The following is a 19,459-nucleotide window of genomic DNA, read 5'->3' as shown; positions in this document are numbered from 1 at the left end:
ACCAAAACTATAGAGAAACTCTGTCTCGAAAAACCAAAAAAAAAAAAAAAAAGTTATTGACCATTTTATACATGTATTGACTGATGCTGCACCCCATAAATATATACAACACTATGAATCAGTTTGAACGAGTTTTATTTATGTGTCAAATAAGATCTTAAAGAATCCAGGACAATTAACTTTCAAAGTGACTTCAGAAGCTGTTAGGAATAATATTACTCACACTGCCAAAACAGTGGCTATCGAAGTGTAGTGTTAACTGTGAGAACAGTCATTAGTCTGCCTCACCTATTATCATTTTCTTTGTTTGCAGATCATGTATTTTAGTTCTCTGTTCCCTTACGTGGTACTTGTATGCTTCCTAATCAGATCCCTGCTATTAAATGGTTCAATTGATGGCATCCGACACATGTTCACCCCTAAGGTATGTGTGTTATTTTCCATTACATGTATTGTAAAAATGTAGCTATCTTTAAGGGCTAATTGTTTTAACATAAATGTATTAGACTTCTAAATTAGACTATGTTGACCACTCCAGAAAAGCAGCTTTTCTGTATTTTCAATTAGACCCATTTCCAAATTTTAAAACATATCATTCTGGTTCTTGAGTAAGATTGTCAATATTTAAATTAGAAATTCTTCTACTTATGAAATAGCTTATGGTTTTTACATTAATAAATCTGGGAAATTTAGATCTGCATTTACTCATTCCCCTCTAGTTGAGTGGTTCATATCCAACTGGTATCATGGATTATTTGAATACTGATGAACAACAGTATCTTTCTGCTAGAAAAACTAAAGAAAATATTAATCTCCTGAGTGTCCGCAGGTTACAGATAATCTAAAATCCACAGACTCAGGGGAAGGTCCCTACTGTTTCCTAGAATACTGTCTCAGAGATTTAGTGTTTTCTTGGGAATGGAGTCATAGCTAATAGTGGTAATCTTTGTAATTTTTATGGACATATACATATATCAGGAACTTTGCCATTAGCTTCATGGAGGCCTTGAAACTCATATTGCCATTCTACTAAGCAGTGCTAAGCAGATTGCTGTTCATTTTTTACTCTGGTTACTCAGAGCTAACTTGCAGACTTAATCATACCTTGTCATTTTTAACTCAACAGAAAACAGAAACAGGTTTGGGTGTATGTGATTTTTGTGATTCACCAAAATAAAGTTTCAGCTCACCATGAGCTTGTTAAGACTCTGGTAAGGAGGTCATAGCATGCAGTTAAAACAGGTCCGACACTGGAGGTTATGTGAAGGACGATTGTGGAGCTGTGGGTGGGTCCTGTAAGCAGGGGCAGAAGGGATTAGCTTCTGTGGAATTCTTTGTCAGCTGCCTTGTTAGGAGGTAAAAGAAGCTGTGTTCTTTGCATGTCTGGCTCTGAGTTTGTGTTCATTTCGGAGGAGCAAAAATGCTGATGTGAGCGTCTGGTTTTCTTCTTTAATATCTGATGCCACTGAGAATTTTCTAAGTCACACTGCTTTAGATTCATAAATTTCAGCTGCCTTAGAATTAGAATTAGAATCTACATCAAGCCTCACATACCCAATGACCAAAACAATTGATATTCAGAGCGTTGAAGAAAATGTTTCCTGATTTCAAGGCAACTGAGTCTTCTGAATTAACTTCTGAACTGTAACTACTTTCTGTCTTCACAACTGCTTGTCACACAGTTCTGGAGTTTGATTTTAGTACATAGTTTAGAATGGATACAAACTTCTACATGGATCTAGCATTTAAAATTTCAGCGTGAATTAACATTTTTAATTTGGACTAGGGATTCTCTTTAAAATTTTAGTTTCTTTTCTTTCCTTTTTTATTTTTAGTTTTTCTTTTCGGCTAACTTCCCATTTACTGTTGACAAAATGATGTTGGTTTACTCCAGGGTCGTGGTTCTCAACCCCATTTGCAAACATCTATCTCCAAAAATATTTACATATTGATTCATAAGAGGAGCAAAATTAGAGTGATGATGTAGCAGCAAAAATAATCTTATGGGTGGGTGGGGAGGTCACCAGAGCATGAGGAACTGTATTAAAGGGTCACAGCATTAGGAAGGTTGAGAACCTCTGATCGAGGGTGTGGATATAAAGATGATAATAATTATCACATGTTTTTTGTTTGTTTTTCAGACAGGATGTCACTTTATAGTCCCTGGGGGTCTGGGATTTAGTCTGGGATGGCCTCACAACTAGGGCAATACTCCTGTTATAGCCAGGTGCTGGGAAGGCAAGCATAAGCTACCACACCTGGCTATAAGTTACTTTTGTTTTTATTATTATTATTATTATTATTATTATTATTATTATTATTAATCTAAAACAGCCCTTCATTTTTTTTTCATCTATTTATTTTATATTCCTGTTGTAGCCTACCCCTTACTTCCCCACCCCGTACTTCCCATTTCCTCTTCCCAGTTTCTTCCCCACATCACCACCTTGACCCCCCACACCCACCCCACCCCTATCCTACCCGGACTTCCAATCAATCTCCTTCTCATTCATCTCTGTTCAAGAAAGGGTTAGTCTCCCATAAGTATCAATAAAACATAGAACGCTATAAGTTACTTGTAATTTACAATTTTTTTTTTTTGTTGTTGTTGTTGTTGGGAAGAAAGTACCTAAGCACACAAAATACCCTGAAACACCATGAGGAAATTTATCTTGGAATTTGGAAGCAGGCAAAATGAAGTCTTTAGAAATGACTCTTTCCTGACATCTAGTGGTGATGCCATGATAGACAGTTGGGTGTATTTGGAGAAATACTCCACATATTAGTTAATTGCTAAAACTATGGATCTAATCATTATGTTTAATAATAATACTCATAAAGTATTAAAAGGTACAGATAATTAAAGTTACCAGGAGCACAGCATCCCAATATTTGAGAGAGACTGGTAGTTTTAGAGGCCACAAATATTACTATTTATTTCCACTTTTGACGTGCCGAGTAACGTTGGGCTGGTTTCTCATCTTTTCAAAGGCTCAGATAACAGTTTCAGCAACTACATTGGATGGGCTTCTGTGACTATTAAATAAGAAGAAAACATGCAAAGCGCTTATCTGTGTTTGTCACTACCATTTTCATACACTATCAATACTGGACGCTTAGACTCCAGTTGATACTGTGGCAATTATTTTGTTACTCTTTCTATTGAAAAAGCAAAATTAAGAGGACTGTGGTTAGCCTTGGTTTGCACTTTCATGAAGTGTCTCCGTGGCAACATTATGGTCTGAAACTTGGTACAATCCTTATTCTTAGCTCCCTGCCACCCAATTGACATTACTCTCAATAGAGACAATTTGACCTAATGTGTGAGAGAAAAAAAATACCAATTAAGCATTTTTTGTGTGACTGGAAATGAACTTAAATACTTATTGAGGTCCATGTCAGCTGTATATAATATTAATTATTTCAGTTAACTATTTTATTACATTCTTGAAAGATTTGATGACTTCAAAGAAGTAAGGCACAACCTTATGAAATGTGTTTGCACATTCAGAACACTCATAATGCAATAGACTTCCTTCTATTTTCAAAGAAATGACCTTCAGGAGACTTTAGAAAGAATGAATAAAAACAATGAAAAGCTATAGTAGCAGCCAAATCAGAACAATTACATGCCAGTTACCTCCATCATTTGAAATACTCAAAACTTGAGAGGACTATAATGTGAAGTAATTATTTCACTTTGTGTTTGTAATTGATGCATTATACTATGGAAAAGACAAAGAAGAATATATAATGGGAAATTATCAAGGACTAGTCATTTCTCTGCCACAATCTCCTGTTACGATTTATCTGAAAACACTGAAAAGTTCTTTTATAAGTGGAAAAATCACTATGTAAGAGCTTGATAGTATTTCTTGTTGCATTTCTAGCTGCTTTTATAGAAAAAAAAGTTATTTATTCCTAAAGGAAAATTTATTTCCCCATTTTAAATTACACTTTGGTTGGTAAGTGTCATCTATCCATATTAAATTGATCTAATCCCATCTAAGTGAGTTGGTCAGAACTAGGAATTTATTCCTGACATCTGTTCTCTTTCATTTCAAACAGCTGGAAATGATGCTGGAGCCCAAGGTGTGGAGAGAGGCAGCCACTCAGGTCTTCTTTGCCTTAGGTCTGGGATTTGGTGGAGTCATTGCCTTTTCGAGTTATAACAAGAGAGACAACAACTGCCACTTTGACGCCGTCCTCGTGTCCTTCATCAATTTTATCACTTCTGTCCTGGCCACACTGGTGGTGTTCGCAGTGCTGGGGTTCAAAGCCAATATCGTAAATGAAAAATGCATTTCACAGTACGGACAATTAATATCCACTTGCTTTTAATGGCACAGTTCTCTATAAATTATGCATCAAAGAACCCGAGTGCTCACTCTCATTCTGTTCTATTTTTTCAGAAATTCCGAGATGATCTTGAAATTTTTGAAAATGGGAAACATTAGCCGGGATGTCATTCCCCATCACATTAACCTTTCAGCTGTCACTGTGGAAGATTATCATTTAGTTTATGACATCATTCAAAAAGTGAAGGAAGAGGAGTTTGCTGTTCTTCATCTCAACTCCTGTCAGATCGAGGATGAGCTAAATAAAGTTAGTAAGCCCTGTCTGAGCAGCCAAGCAATTATCGTTCAGTTAACATATGCCTCGCCCCAAAGTGGGTTGCAAAATGCCTTAGGGATGCAGTTTCGAAATTCTCAGATAGCTCTGCATCTCATAGAGTGTGTTTACTTACAAAGATCTTCATTAAAAAGCAGTCCTATTGCTTGAGTCACACTATTATATACTCTCATCACAAGTAAATGAATGGCCCTTCTAGAATGAAGACTAATCCGAATACATATTTTGGTATAAAATTGAATGCAGAATTTGAATTTTGATTCCTGAGATTTTGATGAATGAATGAATGATAATTTTGGTTACTTTGACAGTTCAGTTCAACAAATTCTGGTTATTTCTTTTTCTTAGACTATAATATATTTTAATCAACAAGGAATTAGGGAAAAGCAATAAATGTCCTTCTATTGATTGCTATTATCTACTCACATTGCCAAATACGAAGACAGAAATTGGCCATTAATCACTTTCTCTAATATAGTTATTTATGCCTGGAACTCAACATCAATATCTCATGCTGGCAACTGTGCCTGAAGCCATTAACAATTATAACTTTGAATTGTAAGAGGAAATATAGTTTCTAGTTTATTCATTCATTTTTTAAATGAAATACCACAATCACTTTGCATAGTCTCACTTTTTTATAATATTAATATGTTTCACTCTGTGTGTGTGTGTGTGTGTATGTATGTATGTATGTATGTATGCGTAGTGTGCACATGAGACATGAGGACACTTTCCCATTGGGCATGGGCAGAGAGACCATAGGTTGGTAGGTGTCTTCATCAATCACTTTTCTACCTCATGACCTGAGGCTGGGTCTCTCAACGAACCTGGAACTTGACACTGTGACCCACAGGGATCTGCATGTCGTGTCTGTGGGTGTCAGTAAGCCCTCGCCCCTGTACTGCAATTATAGACACGTGGTAACACGCCTGATTTTTACATGGATGCTGGGGATCTGGACTAAAATTCTCATATTTGTATAGCAAACAGTCCACCCACTGACCTGTGGCCTCATTTTTTTCAGTAAAAAAGTATTTTCAGTTTTATTTTTCCCGTGGGTGTATATTCATTGTCTATAGTACTAAGTTACATAAGAACAGTTTCATTTAGAAGTTTTATTCCTCCCATACACATTCCTCTTTATAGCCCCGCCCACTCTTTTCCCCCCAAAGTTGTTTATACTTTAATGCACACAAAACTTAATATATATCTGTATGTCTTAATTTAATGTATTCATTTAATGCCTATATTTACATATATATGTATATGTGTGTGTGTTAGACAGAAAAATAAGGAAAACACACCAAATATGCAAAAAACTGACTACTAAATAATAAGAATCAAACAACCCATTCAATAAGTGGGCTATTTTTTTTCCACTAACCACACACACACACACACACACACACACACACACACACACACACACACACATTTTAGGAAGCACAAATAAGAGAAAACATTCACAATCAGTCCTTTTGAAACTGACTAAATATGTTTGATATGATTATCTCCAGTTCTACTCAACTTTCTGTAAAAGGTGTGACTTTGCTCTTTAGGCCTAAAACAATTCCTTTGTGTATATACATACCACGTCATATCTGCCATTCCTCTGTTGATGGGCGCCTGGTTGGTTCCATATCTAAGCTGTTGTCAACAGTACTACAATAACTAACGTTCATGTATGCCGGTTGGAGTTCTTTGTGAGAATACCAGGCTTGGTACAGCTCAGTTGTATTGTATATCTACTTTTAGTTTGGGAGAGAACTTCATAATGATTTCCATATAGAGTGCACTAGTTACATTCCTACCAGTGGTATATGAATTCCTTTTCTCCATGATCTCATCAGTCTTTCTTGTAATTTCTTTTTGATGACTGCTACTCTGACTTCAGTAAGATGGAATAGTAATGTAGTATTAATTTTCATTTCTGTCATGGCTAATGATGTTAAGTCCATTGTATGAGTTTATTTGTACTGTAGCTTTTGAGAAATATCGGTTCATTTCATTAGCCTGCTTACTTATTGGATAGTTTGATTCTTATTATTTTAGTACTTAAAGTTCCTTGTTTACTATAGATATTAATCATTAGTCAGTTGTGTGGCTAGCAAACTTTTATCTGTAGGCTGTCTATTCACTTGATTATTTTTTTTTGTTTTACAGATTGGTTTTAATGTCATGATATCTAATTTTTCAGTTGTTAGCATTATTTTGTCTGCAAATGGCATCCTATTCAGAAAGTCTTTGTATATGCCTATAATTTTGTGTGTTTTCCTAACTGTTTTCTCTAACAGTTTTAGTGATTATGAAAATTATCAATCAATTAACCCAATTTTTTCTGAACATTAGAAAACGGGAATATTAGACTTAGATAAGATAAATATGCAATGGATTTTTTTTTCATTGAAAACGTGGGTTTTTTTTGTACTTGTTTGAAAATATATTCTTCTCTCATACAATACATCTTGATCACAGTTTCTGTTCCCTCCATTTTTTTCTATCTCCCCACTACCACACCCTCTTTCCCAGATTCACTCCCCCTTCATCTCCTCTTCAGAAAAGAGCAGGCCCCCCAAGAGAGACCACCCAAACACTACAAAATAAGATACAGTAAGACAAGGCAAAAGCCACCATCTCAAGGCTGGAAAGGCAATCCAATAGAAGGAAAAGTGATGTTTTCATACAACGCATTCTAATCACAGTTTCGCCTCCCCTCGCTCCTTCCAGCTCCTTCCCACTCCCCCACCACCTAGCTCCAGGCTCTTTCATTCTCTTTCTAATTAGGAAAAAAAAGAAGAAGAAGAAGAAGAAGAAGCAAAGAAACAGACAAAAATAAGTGTTTCTTGCTTTTTCTATTTTTTGAAATTGATTTTTCTTTTTCTATTTACCAGAACATTTAATTTTATTGATTTTTCTAAGATGAATAAAACATTTTAAAACTTTTTGAAATCACATTTTTATAGTTTATCTATTATTATTATTATTAATATTATATGTGTGTATCATGTTTATACATGCATTAGTGTGGCATATGTCAAACAATGGAGATCAGTGGACACCTTAAGGGAGTCAAATCTTTTTTTTTGCCAATCTGTATTTAATTTTACATATCAGCCATGGATTCCCTTGCTCTTCCCCCTCCTGCCCCCCCCCCCCGCCTTTCTCTCAGCCCACCCCCAATTCCCATCTCCTCCATGGCAAAGACTCCCATGAGGATTGAGTTCAACTTGGTAGATTCAGTCCAGGCAGATCCAGTCCCCTCATCCCAGGCTGAGCCAAGTATCCCTGTATAAGGCCCAGGTTCCAAACAGCCAGCTCATGCACTGAGGATAGGTCCTGGTCCCATTGCCTGTGTGCCTCCTAAACAGATCAAGCTAATCAACTGTCTCATTTATCCAGAGGGCCTGATCCATTTGGGATCTCCTCAGCCTTTGGTTCATAGTTCATGTGTTTTCATTCGTTTGGCTATTTGTCCCTGTGCTTTTTCCAAACTTGGTCTCATCAATTCTCACTCATACAAACCCTCCTCTTTCTCGCCAATTGAACTCCCAGAGCTCCACCTGGGACCTGGCCTTGGATTTCTGCATCCGGTTCCCTCAGCCATTGGATGAGGTTTCTAGCATGACAATTAGGGTGTTTGGCCATCCTATCATCAGAGTAGGTCAATTTGGGCTGTCTCTCGACCATTGCCAGTAGTCTATTGTGGGGGTATCTGTGGATTTCTGTGGACCTCTCTAGCACCCTACTTCTTCCTATTCTCATGTAGTCTCCATTTATCATGGTCTCTTGTTCCTTGTTCTCCCCCTCTGTTCTTGGTCCACCTGGCATCTTCTGTTCCCCCAAGCTCTCTTTCCCTTGACTCTTGCCTTTCATTACCCCCACTCACATCAGGTTGTTCATGTAGATCTCATCCATTTCTCTGTCATTGGGCAATCCCTGTATCTTTCTTGGGGTCCTGTTTTCTAGGTAGCCTCCTTGGAGTTGTGAGTAGCAGTCTAGTCATCGTTGTTTTACATCTAGTGTCCTCCTATGAGTGAGTACATACCATGTTTGTCTTTCTGAGTCTGGGTTACCTCAGTCAGGATGATTTTTTTTTCTAGATCCATCCATTTGCCTGCAAAACTCATGATGTCATTGTTTTTCTCTGCTGAGTAGTATTCCATTGTGTATATGTAACACATTTTATTTATGTTCTTCAGTTGAAGGGCATCTAGGTTGTTTCCAGGTTCTGCTATTACAAACAATGCTGATATGGACATAGTTGAGCAAGTGCCCTTGTGGTATGATTGAGTATTCTTTTGGGTATATGCCCAAGAGTGGTATAGCTGGATCTTGAGGGAGATTAATTCCCAATTTTCTAAGAAGGTACCATATTGATTTCCAAAGGGGTTGTACAAGCTTGCATTCCCACCAATAGTGGAGGAGAGTTCCCCTATCTCTACATCCTCTCCAGCATAAGCTGTCTTCAGTGATTTTTCTTAAGATTGGCAATTTACTTTCTATAATTCAGTAATTTCTTTTTTTAAATTAAGAAATTTTCTATTTATTTTACATACCAACCACAGATCCCCTTCTCTCCCTCCTCCTGCCCCCAGCCAGGGGGAGAGAGAGGAGAGATTCTATGAGTAAGGGACATTGAGATCATGATGGGGAAATGTACAGAGACAACCAGTGGGAACTCATGAACTGTGGACCAATAGCTGTGGAGCCCCCATGGGACTGGACTAGGCTCTCTACATATGCTAGACAGTTGTTTGGCTTGGAGTGTTTAGGGGGCCCCCTGGTAGTGGGATCAGGATCCATCCCTGGTACATGGGCTAGCTTTTTGGAGCTATCTACCTGTGGTGGGACACCTTGCACAGTTTTGATGCAGAGAGAAGGGCTTGGACTTGCCTCAACTGAATGTACCAGTAATTCCCCCCTTATCCCCATTCTTTTAAGCTAAAACATTTATTCTTTCCATTATCTGCTTTCTTTATTCCAGATGACTAAACTACTTCATAGGCCAGAAATATTTACGTACATACGTATTGTGTTTTGTTTTTATTACAATAAATCAGTGTTTACATTCATAAGCTTTAACAAAATTTTAAAAATATCATGTATTTATTAATATAGTATATCCTTCCACTATATTTGAAGTAATAAGCAACAACCATATGGTTGTATATTCTGTTTAGGCACTCTGAACTGTATTTCCTTCTTTGGTTATTCAACACCATCGGTCTGGGTCTTGGGAATAAGAACTCCATTTAAGGAATAAAAGCTTATGTTAGCATATTTCTTTGCAGTAGCTCTGGCTATTACTTAATGATTTCCCCACTTTCAGGTTATCGCTCTTGTCTATGTTCTGCAGGCTGTGCAGGGCACTGGATTGGCTTTCATTGCCTTTACAGAAGCCATGACTCATTTCCCGGCATCTCCCTTCTGGTCAGTGATGTTTTTCCTCATGCTGATAAATCTCGGGCTTGGCAGCATGTTTGGAACCATTGAAGGGATCATCACACCTATCGTGGACACGTTCAAAGTGAGGAAGGAAATACTCACTGGTGAGACTCCACTTTTGACTTTCAACATGAACTGTGTGGTCCATTTATGCTGGTGAGAGATTAGAGACTGTAATTTGACTGTGTTATCTCTGGGATTGTACTAATATCTATATGATAATAGACTATACTTCATAAGAATACAATGGTAGGTATTATTATTTTAGGGTATTAATTTTTTTAGGAGAAAAGTTATATTTACTATAAATTACATTTACATTTTTATCTTCTCCAAAAAGTAATTTTTATTTCTATCCTATATTGGTTACTTGTCTATTACTGTGAAAAACCACTACATCCAAGGTAACTAATTGAAGAAAGAATTTATTTGGGGGGGTTCATAGTTTCAGAGGGTTAAAGACCCTGAGGTAGCAGGCAAGTGGAACAGTATTAAGAACTCACATCTGGATCCACAAAGAGGAAGTAGAGAGAGCTATTCCCGCCTTCTTTTAACTTTACTTATCTATGTTAAAACAGGATTGAGACATATAATATAGCCATTACTTATTTATATTCCCTGCCAAGAAGCCCAAGAAAATAGCTTTTAAATGTGTAGAAAACACACCAGATTACAAATGTATCTGTAGGTTTTTATATTAACAAGTGTCCCTAAATTTGTGAATCTATGTCTTAGATGTTGATCAGGAAACAACTTTAAGATAGTTCCTTCTCGTTGTTGTTTGGATAATCAAAGTACTCAGCCCTATTAATCATTGCTTTACTTTGCACATTCAAGCTATTCAGGCAAGATGAATGTATAAATATGGGTTGATGGCGAGGCTTTTTCTAATTGGGTTTTTCTTGTTATGCTTTAATGACATGTAAAAGTTTATTATAATGATAAGATACTATAATGGCAGTTACTATTTCAATCAAATATGAGCATATGTAAGTTTGATAATCTCATTATAAGGCATACTAGACTCATTATTAATTCAAAATTGCATAGGGATTTCAAAACTACAGAAGCTTATTAAATGTAGTGATCTATGAGAATGTACTACCAGGAAGGTCACTTTTCTATTAATAATAGAAATATGATATGGATATTTATTTTTAAAATTGTCATACAACTCCCCTTCAGGTATTATTTGTACTCGGTAGGTGGAATTCCACAGAATTAAAGAGATGGGATACATACTTTTAACTTAGTAGAGGTTAACCCAGTGTAACCTGCTCCCAACATGTAATTTTCCAAAGAATAAGAGAAGTTATTGCCTACAAGAAAATATAAAAATAAAACCTGTTGGTTGAATGTAGTGATAATAAAGGAAAGTCTTGGCTTTGGTTAGAGGCTAACTTTTTTATTTGTTTATTTTCTTTAGTTATCTGTTGCCTCCTAGCATTTTGTATCGGCCTGATATTTGTGCAGCGCTCTGGAAATTACTTTGTCACAATGTTTGATGATTATTCTGCTACATTGCCTCTGCTAATTGTGGTCATCTTGGAGAATATTGCTGTAAGCTTTGTTTATGGCATAGATAAGTAAGTATGCTTGATTGCATGCAGTTAGCTTTCCTTCCACTTTTGAAAAGTTTGATCAATATTTCATTTGAAAGGGGAATGGAATGAAAAGGGGTAAATCTTCACCAAGACTAGTATTTCAGTCTCTTCTTGATTGAATAGTTTACTGACATATACTCCCTCAGTGCATGGGGGTTGAGAACTGCAGACAACCTAAGATTGTCTAGAATTCTAAGCATGGGTTTAATTCTTATTATTAATGAATAACTTCCACACTTGAAAAGTATTTGATATGTTCCATGACCTTAAGTTCATCTGACTTGGTATTGTTGCACACATTTCATATATGGAGAGGATAAGAAGAATAAGAGGCATCTTATTCATTTAAAACCTGAGCAGCAGTGGATCTGTGACTCAAGATTTCCCCACTTCCTTCTAAAGCTTATGCATTACTTCCTAGGTTATATCTTTTATGAGAGGGGAGAGAGAAAGAAATTGAGAGAGAAAGAGAGACAGAGACAGACAGAGAGAGACTGGCACCCAGAGAGAGAAAGAGAGAGAGAGAGACAGAGAGACAGAGAGACAGAGAGAGACAGAGACAGAGACAGAGAGACAGAGAGACAGAGAGAAGGAGTTAATGGTTTCTAGTGTCAGAAAGATTTGGGGAAATGATCTGTTCGATTCTGAGATACATATATATTCATTTCACACAGTCTTCATATGCAATTAACTGAATTTTCTACATGTTTAAACCCAAGTTGCACACTTTTTATGAGAAAGGGATGTATATTTGATGTGAAATGAAATGTTCAAGTTCATCTCAATGGATAAGTGATCTTTGAAGTCTTTATTCAATATATTTAAAAATAATTGTTTCCACCTGACAGATACAGATTGAGTGATGAGAGTCTTGTGGAAAGTGCATTTAGTTGAGAACTAGAGTCCTCTTATGTGACATAAATAGCATCATTGGTATTGAGTGAGTATTTTGACAAAGTTGAGACTGTCTTATTGTCCAAAGCTACAAATCAGGTAGAGTAGGAATTGCATTTAACAACCACGTTTTATTAGCGAAAGCAGCAATAGAAATTTTAGAAGTGGATGAAGTCTTGTGCCTTAATTGTGGATGAAGAACTTTCTGTGTCTTCATGGAAATGCATGGGAATTAAGGAGGCTTGGGGATAGCTTAGTGAGTAAGCATTACAGCTCGCACAGATACTGTGGTTCAGATTCCTAGAACCCATGGAAAACATGTTGGTTGGGCATGGTGACTTGCCTGTAATCCCCCTATAAAGTAAGCAGAGGCTGGAAGTCTCCAGGAAGTTGGCTAGCCAAAAAAGTAGTGTTCAGTAAGAGACCCTGCCTAGGTATATCATGATTGAGGAAGACATGTGCCTTAGATACAGTTACTATTGCTGTGATCAAACACCATGACCAAAAAGCAAGCTGGGGAGGAAAGGGTTTATTTGGCTTACACTTCCAGATTGTAGTCCATTACTGGAGAAAGTCATAACAGGAACTTAAGCAGGACTGCAACCTGGAGGTAGGAGCTGATACAGAGGCCATGGAGGGGTGCTGCTTACTGGCTTGCTTCCCATGGTTTACTCAGCCCATCTTCTTATAGAACACAGGACCAGCAGCCCAGGGATGACACCACCCTTCCCACCATGGGCTGGGCCAGTCTAAAAAGAAAGAACAGATAAACAAGAGGAGGACAGCAGACACCACAGGTCTGAGAAATTGCAAGGACAATCTTTGATCATTTCAAATATGGAGGTGTCCTCATCTTTTCCTTCTGAAAATTCAGGAAAATTGATTTTATTTAAGGTAGTCGTCTTACAGAAAATAATTCAAGAGAAAGAAACTGAGGGGATGAGATACACAGCAAGCCATGAACAATTAAAAGTTTTCACAAGATACTCAAAGTTTTAGAATTGACCCATATTTCCAAAGGGTGTAATTGGGGAACTGTTTAAATTTTGAAAAATATGACAGAGAAAAAGTAGATGTAAAAGCAAAATTTTGGGGGTTCAGGAAATAATTGTGCATAAAATATAAGTATGTCATAAATGAAACTCAAAAATAAAAGAGACATAAAAGGCACAGTAGTTAATTATATGAGATAGAAAATAATTTTTATCATTTATTTTTACAAAATCAAGTAAAAATAATGAATGATTTAGGAATGGGAATGGGACAGAAGTTAAGAAAGCATAAATACATTTTATATATATCTATATATATATGCAAACATAAAACTATACTGAAAAGAACTGACCTGACATAAATGATAATGTGATTATTGAAAGGTTGCACAGAGTTCTTTAAAACCAGATGTAATAGCCAATGCCAGATCTCTAAGTTATTAGTACAAGAAAAAATATTGAGCATCATACTGAAACAAAACTTTATTTTGATAAAGCAAACTATTTTCTAGTAGAAGAATCATTTGTCAGCAGGCATTTTTCAACTATTATTTGTTAGCTATATATGTGTATAATCAAGAAAAGAAAAAAATATTTTTGGACATAACTAAACTGATATTCAAGTGTAGTGATTGTTGACAATTACAGTTATGAGAAACTGTCCACTAGAGATAGATTTCTAGAAAGTTTGTAAAAAACATCAGTACAAGGATAACTGGGTGGCATTAAGATTCATTTTTTTATTTATCTATCTATGTATTTATTATTTAATTACTTTTTTTTATTTATGTGTTTGTGGATCACATACTACAGTGTACCCATGGAGGTCAGAGGACTATTTTTAAGCTTTGATTCTCTCTTTACACTATGTAGTTTCTGGGTATCTAACTCAGGTCACAGACTTGATCATCAGAACCTTCACCCACTGAGGCATCTTGGTGGCCTTAAGATTCACTTTTAGCTGAATACAAAGGGAGATGATTATTTTTACAGTGGCAAAACTTTTGCCATGTTGGTGCTATATACATAAAAGGCTCAGTATCTTTTCTTATAAATTATACCACAATTACCAGACAACTCCAGTCCAGCATAAGTTTATTCATGACTCCGCTTCTAAGCCTAATTTGTGAGTAGAAAAAGAATCAGCTGTCTTTGTGAATGAGAAAATGGAGATAGCCTTCGGTAACTGTCACTGGGCAACTATAGGACAAAGTAAAGAGACGATCCTAGAGGAGGGACTTGAAAGATATGTGAATGAAATACAAAATGCGAACATTCTTCCAATTATGACACTACTAAAAAAACAACAACAATCCCCCCTCCCCCCCAAAAAAAAACCCAGTGAGAATTCCACAAAGTATAAACACCCACTGGTGGTATTTGATGGTGGCATAAAATCATTATCGTTTTTTGTAAAATGATAATCAGGATGTTTAACATAACAGCAAATTCTGCATTTGTAATATAGTTCCTAGTCATTGACTAAAGGTTTAAACATGATGATAGTAACTTCATTTTATTTCATAAGTAAATATTCATTGGGTAAGTCATCTTCCATTATGAATTTGTGTGTGTTTATATGTGTGCATGTATGTAAAGACAAGTTTGTCTGTTTATGTGCCTGTGGAGGCCAGAGGTTAACATTGGTTTATCCTCTTATTTTGGAAGGGGTTTCTCCCTGGGCCAGGGGCTTGCTATGGCAAGTAAGCTCCTGAGACTGCCTAGTCTTCATTGCCTCAGCACCGAGGTTGATATGCATGCTGATGGGCCTCGGTTTTTTTATGTAGATTCTGGAATCTGAACTTGAGCCCTTGTGCTTGAATGGTAGGCACTTAACCCATGGAGATATGCCTCTACTCTGAATTTGTGATCCGTACAAGACAAACTAAAGTGTCTAAATCTAGATTCCTGTGAAGTTAGTAAGGCAGCGTAATAAGATGGAAGAATAATTAAATATTTTCTTTTTATCCAGGTTTATAGAAGACCTAACGGATATGTTAGGCTTTGCGCCAAGCAGATATTACTATTACACGTGGAAATACGTTTCCCCTTTAATGCTACTAACATTGCTAATTGCTAGCATTGTGAATATGGGATTGAGTCCTCCAGGCTATAATGCATGGATCGAGGAGAAGGTAAAATACGAAAAAAAGAAGTTAGCTTATTTTGAAGTGAAAATATACCACTTTAGAAAGCTTTGTATTTTATTTGCTTCATAGTATTTTATTTATTTTTTGTTTGTTTGTTTATTTATTTACTTATTTGTTGCTTTTGAATGATGTTGCTTTGGTTTGGGGTATTATGGTTTATTATTTGTACCTCCAACAGCTATGATGTTTATACATTGTGAACTTCTGTTGAGCAAATGACACTCATCACCTTTCTACTTATCAACCAGATCTCTTCCTCTTACCACTGAAGAACAGTGGCTGCATGGTCTTTGACTCTAGGAAGCATAGTAAACTTCTGGAAATATTTTTTTTATATAGAAATTCATTACATTCCAGCTGTTCCCAACACTTGAAATACATATAGTGATGTAGACATAATTTAAATAAATATTGAATCAAGGATTTATGACAGTTATTTTCTGTGAGCAGTGACTATAGAAGGTGTATTTCCAAATAGTATTAGTCACACTGGCTCAAAGATGAGATCTGTATTGGCTGTTACAGACCAGTGCACTTATTTTAACTACTCCATGGTCAATAATTCTACATAACAATCACACATTCACAATGGAAACACAGACCAGGTTTTCAGATTTTTGAAAGATAGTATGGTACACATAGCAGACGTCTGTTGCTTAGTAACAGTACCCCAAAACTTAGTGACAGATAGTTTTGCTTAATTATTGTCAAGTCTTTTGTTTTTCTTCCTAGACTAACAGATGTGGTTGCATTCGGTTTGGGAAATAGAATCTCTCTCTCTCTCTCTCTCTCTCTCTCTCTCTCTCTCTCTCTCTCTCTCTCTCCCTCCCTCCCTCCCTCCCTCCCTCCCTCCCTCCCTCCCTCTCTTCCTTCCTCTCTCCCTTTCTCTTCCTCTCCCTTTTTTCCCCCTTTATCTCATCCTTGGGTTCTCTCAAACACTATTGGATAAGGGCAGAATTCTAAGAAACCAAAACATAAATGATCAGACTTTTTAACTATTGAATTTGCTGAATATTATTTCCATTACTTATTGTCACTCTGAGCAAGTGACATTATAATCCCAGAATTTGGCACACAAACCCAAGAGCAATGTAACTCTTTCATATGTGGGCATATGAAGAAGGCTGACAGTTATTTTTCCTTGGTTTTATCAGGCATCAGAAGAATTTCTGAGCTATCCAATGTGGGGGATGGCTGTCTGTTTCTCTCTGATGGCTCTTGCAATACTTCCTGTCCCGGTTGTTTTCGTCATTCGTCGATGCAACCTCATAGATGATAGTTCCGGTAACTTGGCCTCTGTGACGTATAAGAGAGGAAGAGTCCTGAAAGAGCCTGTAAACTTGGAAGGAGACGATGCAAGCCTCATTCACGGAAAGATACCGAGTGAAATGTCATCTCCAAATTTTGGTAAAAATATTTATCGAAAACAAAGTGGTTCCCCGACACTGGACACCGCTCCCAATGGACGCTATGGGATTGGGTATTTGATGGCAGACATGCCAGATATGCCAGAGTCAGACTTGTAGCTGAAATGGAAGCAGAAGCTGTGTGTGATTCATTTTTATAGATGAGCGTTGGTTCTACTATGAGAAGCATTGGGCTTCACTTATCAGAAGGTGATCTCAGGTGTCCATGGCTGTGGTCTTTAATTCCAACAGTGTAAGGCAGTCCAGGAAGAGCATTCCTCATTTTACATCTGCACAGAGATGATTGCAAACAAAGCTTACAGTGACTGAGGTCATGTTTTGCCAGGATTTTTTAAAACAATACTTTTGGCATATTTTCAAGTATTTCTATCTCTTAAGAAAAAAAAAAACAGGTGTTACCTCAGTTTCTAATAATTTCTGGATTTAATATTATTGGCAGTTTTAAAATCCCCGGTATATCTTACAAGCTATAATTTCGCCTTCAGGGTGAGTCCCAGTATTACCAAGAACAGTTGTGTGAATTCGTGCCTCTCAGCGCATTTTCATGAATACGTTCTGTAGATAGGCTGTACTTATTTAGGCACTAACTGAAGAAAACTGCAAAGTATTTTCTTATGTGATAGCTATAGAGAGCAATAGAATCAAAGAATGAGAAGGCACTGGGGCGGATGACATGTTAGTCAGAGGTGACAGAGGATCACATGGGATGTCTGTATATTTTGTGTAAAATAGGTGGGTGAAAATGACCTAAGAGAGAGTTGCTCTACACTCTCTAGAATTATGCAGACTCTGCATTTTTCTAATGCCGTGTGCCTAAAAACCTACTTAATATTTATTGTGGTTTCGAGATCATTTATAGTATATTTATATAATATACTTGCAATGTATAGAGATGTGTATTGGGACTCTAAGTGCTGATTTGGAAACTTGAAGCAAGATAGTATTTGATTTCATATATTTCTGTTTTGCTTCATTTTATGCAAATACAAATCCTTTTTTTAAGTGATTGTTAAAACTGTATGGCATTACATTTTAACCTACAAATAAACAACATTTAAACAATGGTGTTTTGTTTCCCTCGTTGATTTTCCTTGAATCATTTGAACTGAATTATGGCCCCTTACAATTCGTGACCTAGGTTGTCTTACATTTCAGCCAGCACTTAAGCATTTTGTAGTAATCATCACGTTCCCAGTGGGATTAACAAAGTCACAGGGCTGTGACCACTTTACAGACAAATAAACAATAGCGTTTAATGATTAATGGGTGCTCTAATGTCTCAAAATATGGAAAAAGGCATATAGCTTCCAAAAAAATGTGTACACAGTTGAAAGCTTGCTTCAATTGTTTCATGTTTGACATTAGCTAGAGAACTGGAAATGTAGGGAAAATAACCTGAACACACAGTGCAATTTTATTAATTATAATTCTTACCTCCTTCCCTTCTTTCTTTCCTTTACTGGATATTGAACCTATGAGCATATTGTGCAGTCTAGGCAAGTGTTCTACCACTGAGTTATATGCATGCCCAGCCTGTTAATACCCATGATTTATATGAGCCCTCTACATTTAGTCATTAAACATACACACAAGTCTGTTTTACTATGCTTCCTCCCTACTCTCCTGGTGGTAATTCATTGTGCTACTCTGAGTTTCCACTAACAATAATGATAAAAACAAACAAACAAACAAACAAACATATCTCAGACATAAGTGGAAAGCATGTAATATTTGACTTTCTGTTACTGAATCTTATTTCTTTGGTTCCTTCTATGTTGTTCCCCATGGCAGTATCTCGCTCAGCTAAATAATGTTCCTCTGCTTTTATATATGAGCACTTCTTTATCTGTCAGCGCTTTGATGGACACATAAGTTGCTTCCATACCCTCATTCTTCTGCACAGGGTTGCAGCAGAAGGAGCTCTGTAAGGGGCTGATTTCATTTCTCTTCTGACAAAGTTTGTCATTTGGGATCCTACCTTATATGGTGAAACAGATCTCCATTTTTTATTATCAAACTAATTAAGACTAAGGCAGGAATTCTATTTTTGATTTGGAGAACAATTTCCAAGGCCCCCCATTTGCCACGCAAGGAACATTGGCTAAGAGGTGAGAGAAAAGTGAAGGATCCCTCCTTTTTTTATCGTCACGTTGTGTTGTTAATCCTTCAGCTGTCCTTTCAGGTAACCTTTGTCCTGATGTCAGCATCTGTCAAATAAAAGTCCAAGCAAGCTATGGTGCTTCTTGTCTATGATCCCAGTACTCACAAGATGAGGCAAGGGATTGCTGCATGTCCAGGTCCAACCTGATCTC

The 19,459-nt window shown here is 36.8% G+C and overlaps 1 protein-coding gene across 2 annotated transcripts in view; it reads left to right on the top strand.

Annotated features, from left to right (window-relative positions):
* The window catches only part of Slc6a15 (solute carrier family 6 member 15), a 53,006-nt gene extending 34,794 nt beyond the window's left edge, over nt 1-18,212 (top strand). The window contains exons 6-12 of one of the 2 annotated variants that reach the window (XM_028883518.1): nt 314-424; nt 4,069-4,310; nt 4,413-4,605; nt 9,992-10,184; nt 11,507-11,666; nt 15,543-15,705; nt 16,875-18,212. In XM_028883518.1, coding sequence (XP_028739351.1) covers nt 314-424; nt 4,069-4,310; nt 4,413-4,605; nt 9,992-10,184; nt 11,507-11,666; nt 15,543-15,705; nt 16,875-17,246 — 1,434 coding nt within the window. In that variant the 3' untranslated portion in view covers nt 17,247-18,212. The remainder of the gene's footprint in view (nt 1-313; nt 425-4,068; nt 4,311-4,412; nt 4,606-9,991; nt 10,185-11,506; nt 11,667-15,542; nt 15,706-16,874) is intronic. The other variant, XM_037196786.1, reaches the window with a different exon arrangement.
* Nucleotides 18,213-19,459: the final 1,247 nt, after the last annotated feature.

This window comes from Peromyscus leucopus, chromosome 18 (genome assembly GCF_004664715.2).
Source record: "Peromyscus leucopus breed LL Stock chromosome 18, UCI_PerLeu_2.1, whole genome shotgun sequence".
NCBI lineage: Eukaryota > Metazoa > Chordata > Mammalia > Rodentia > Cricetidae > Peromyscus > Peromyscus leucopus.
Note: the sequence above shows the minus strand (reverse complement) of the source record. Positions and strands in the feature narration are given on the sequence as shown.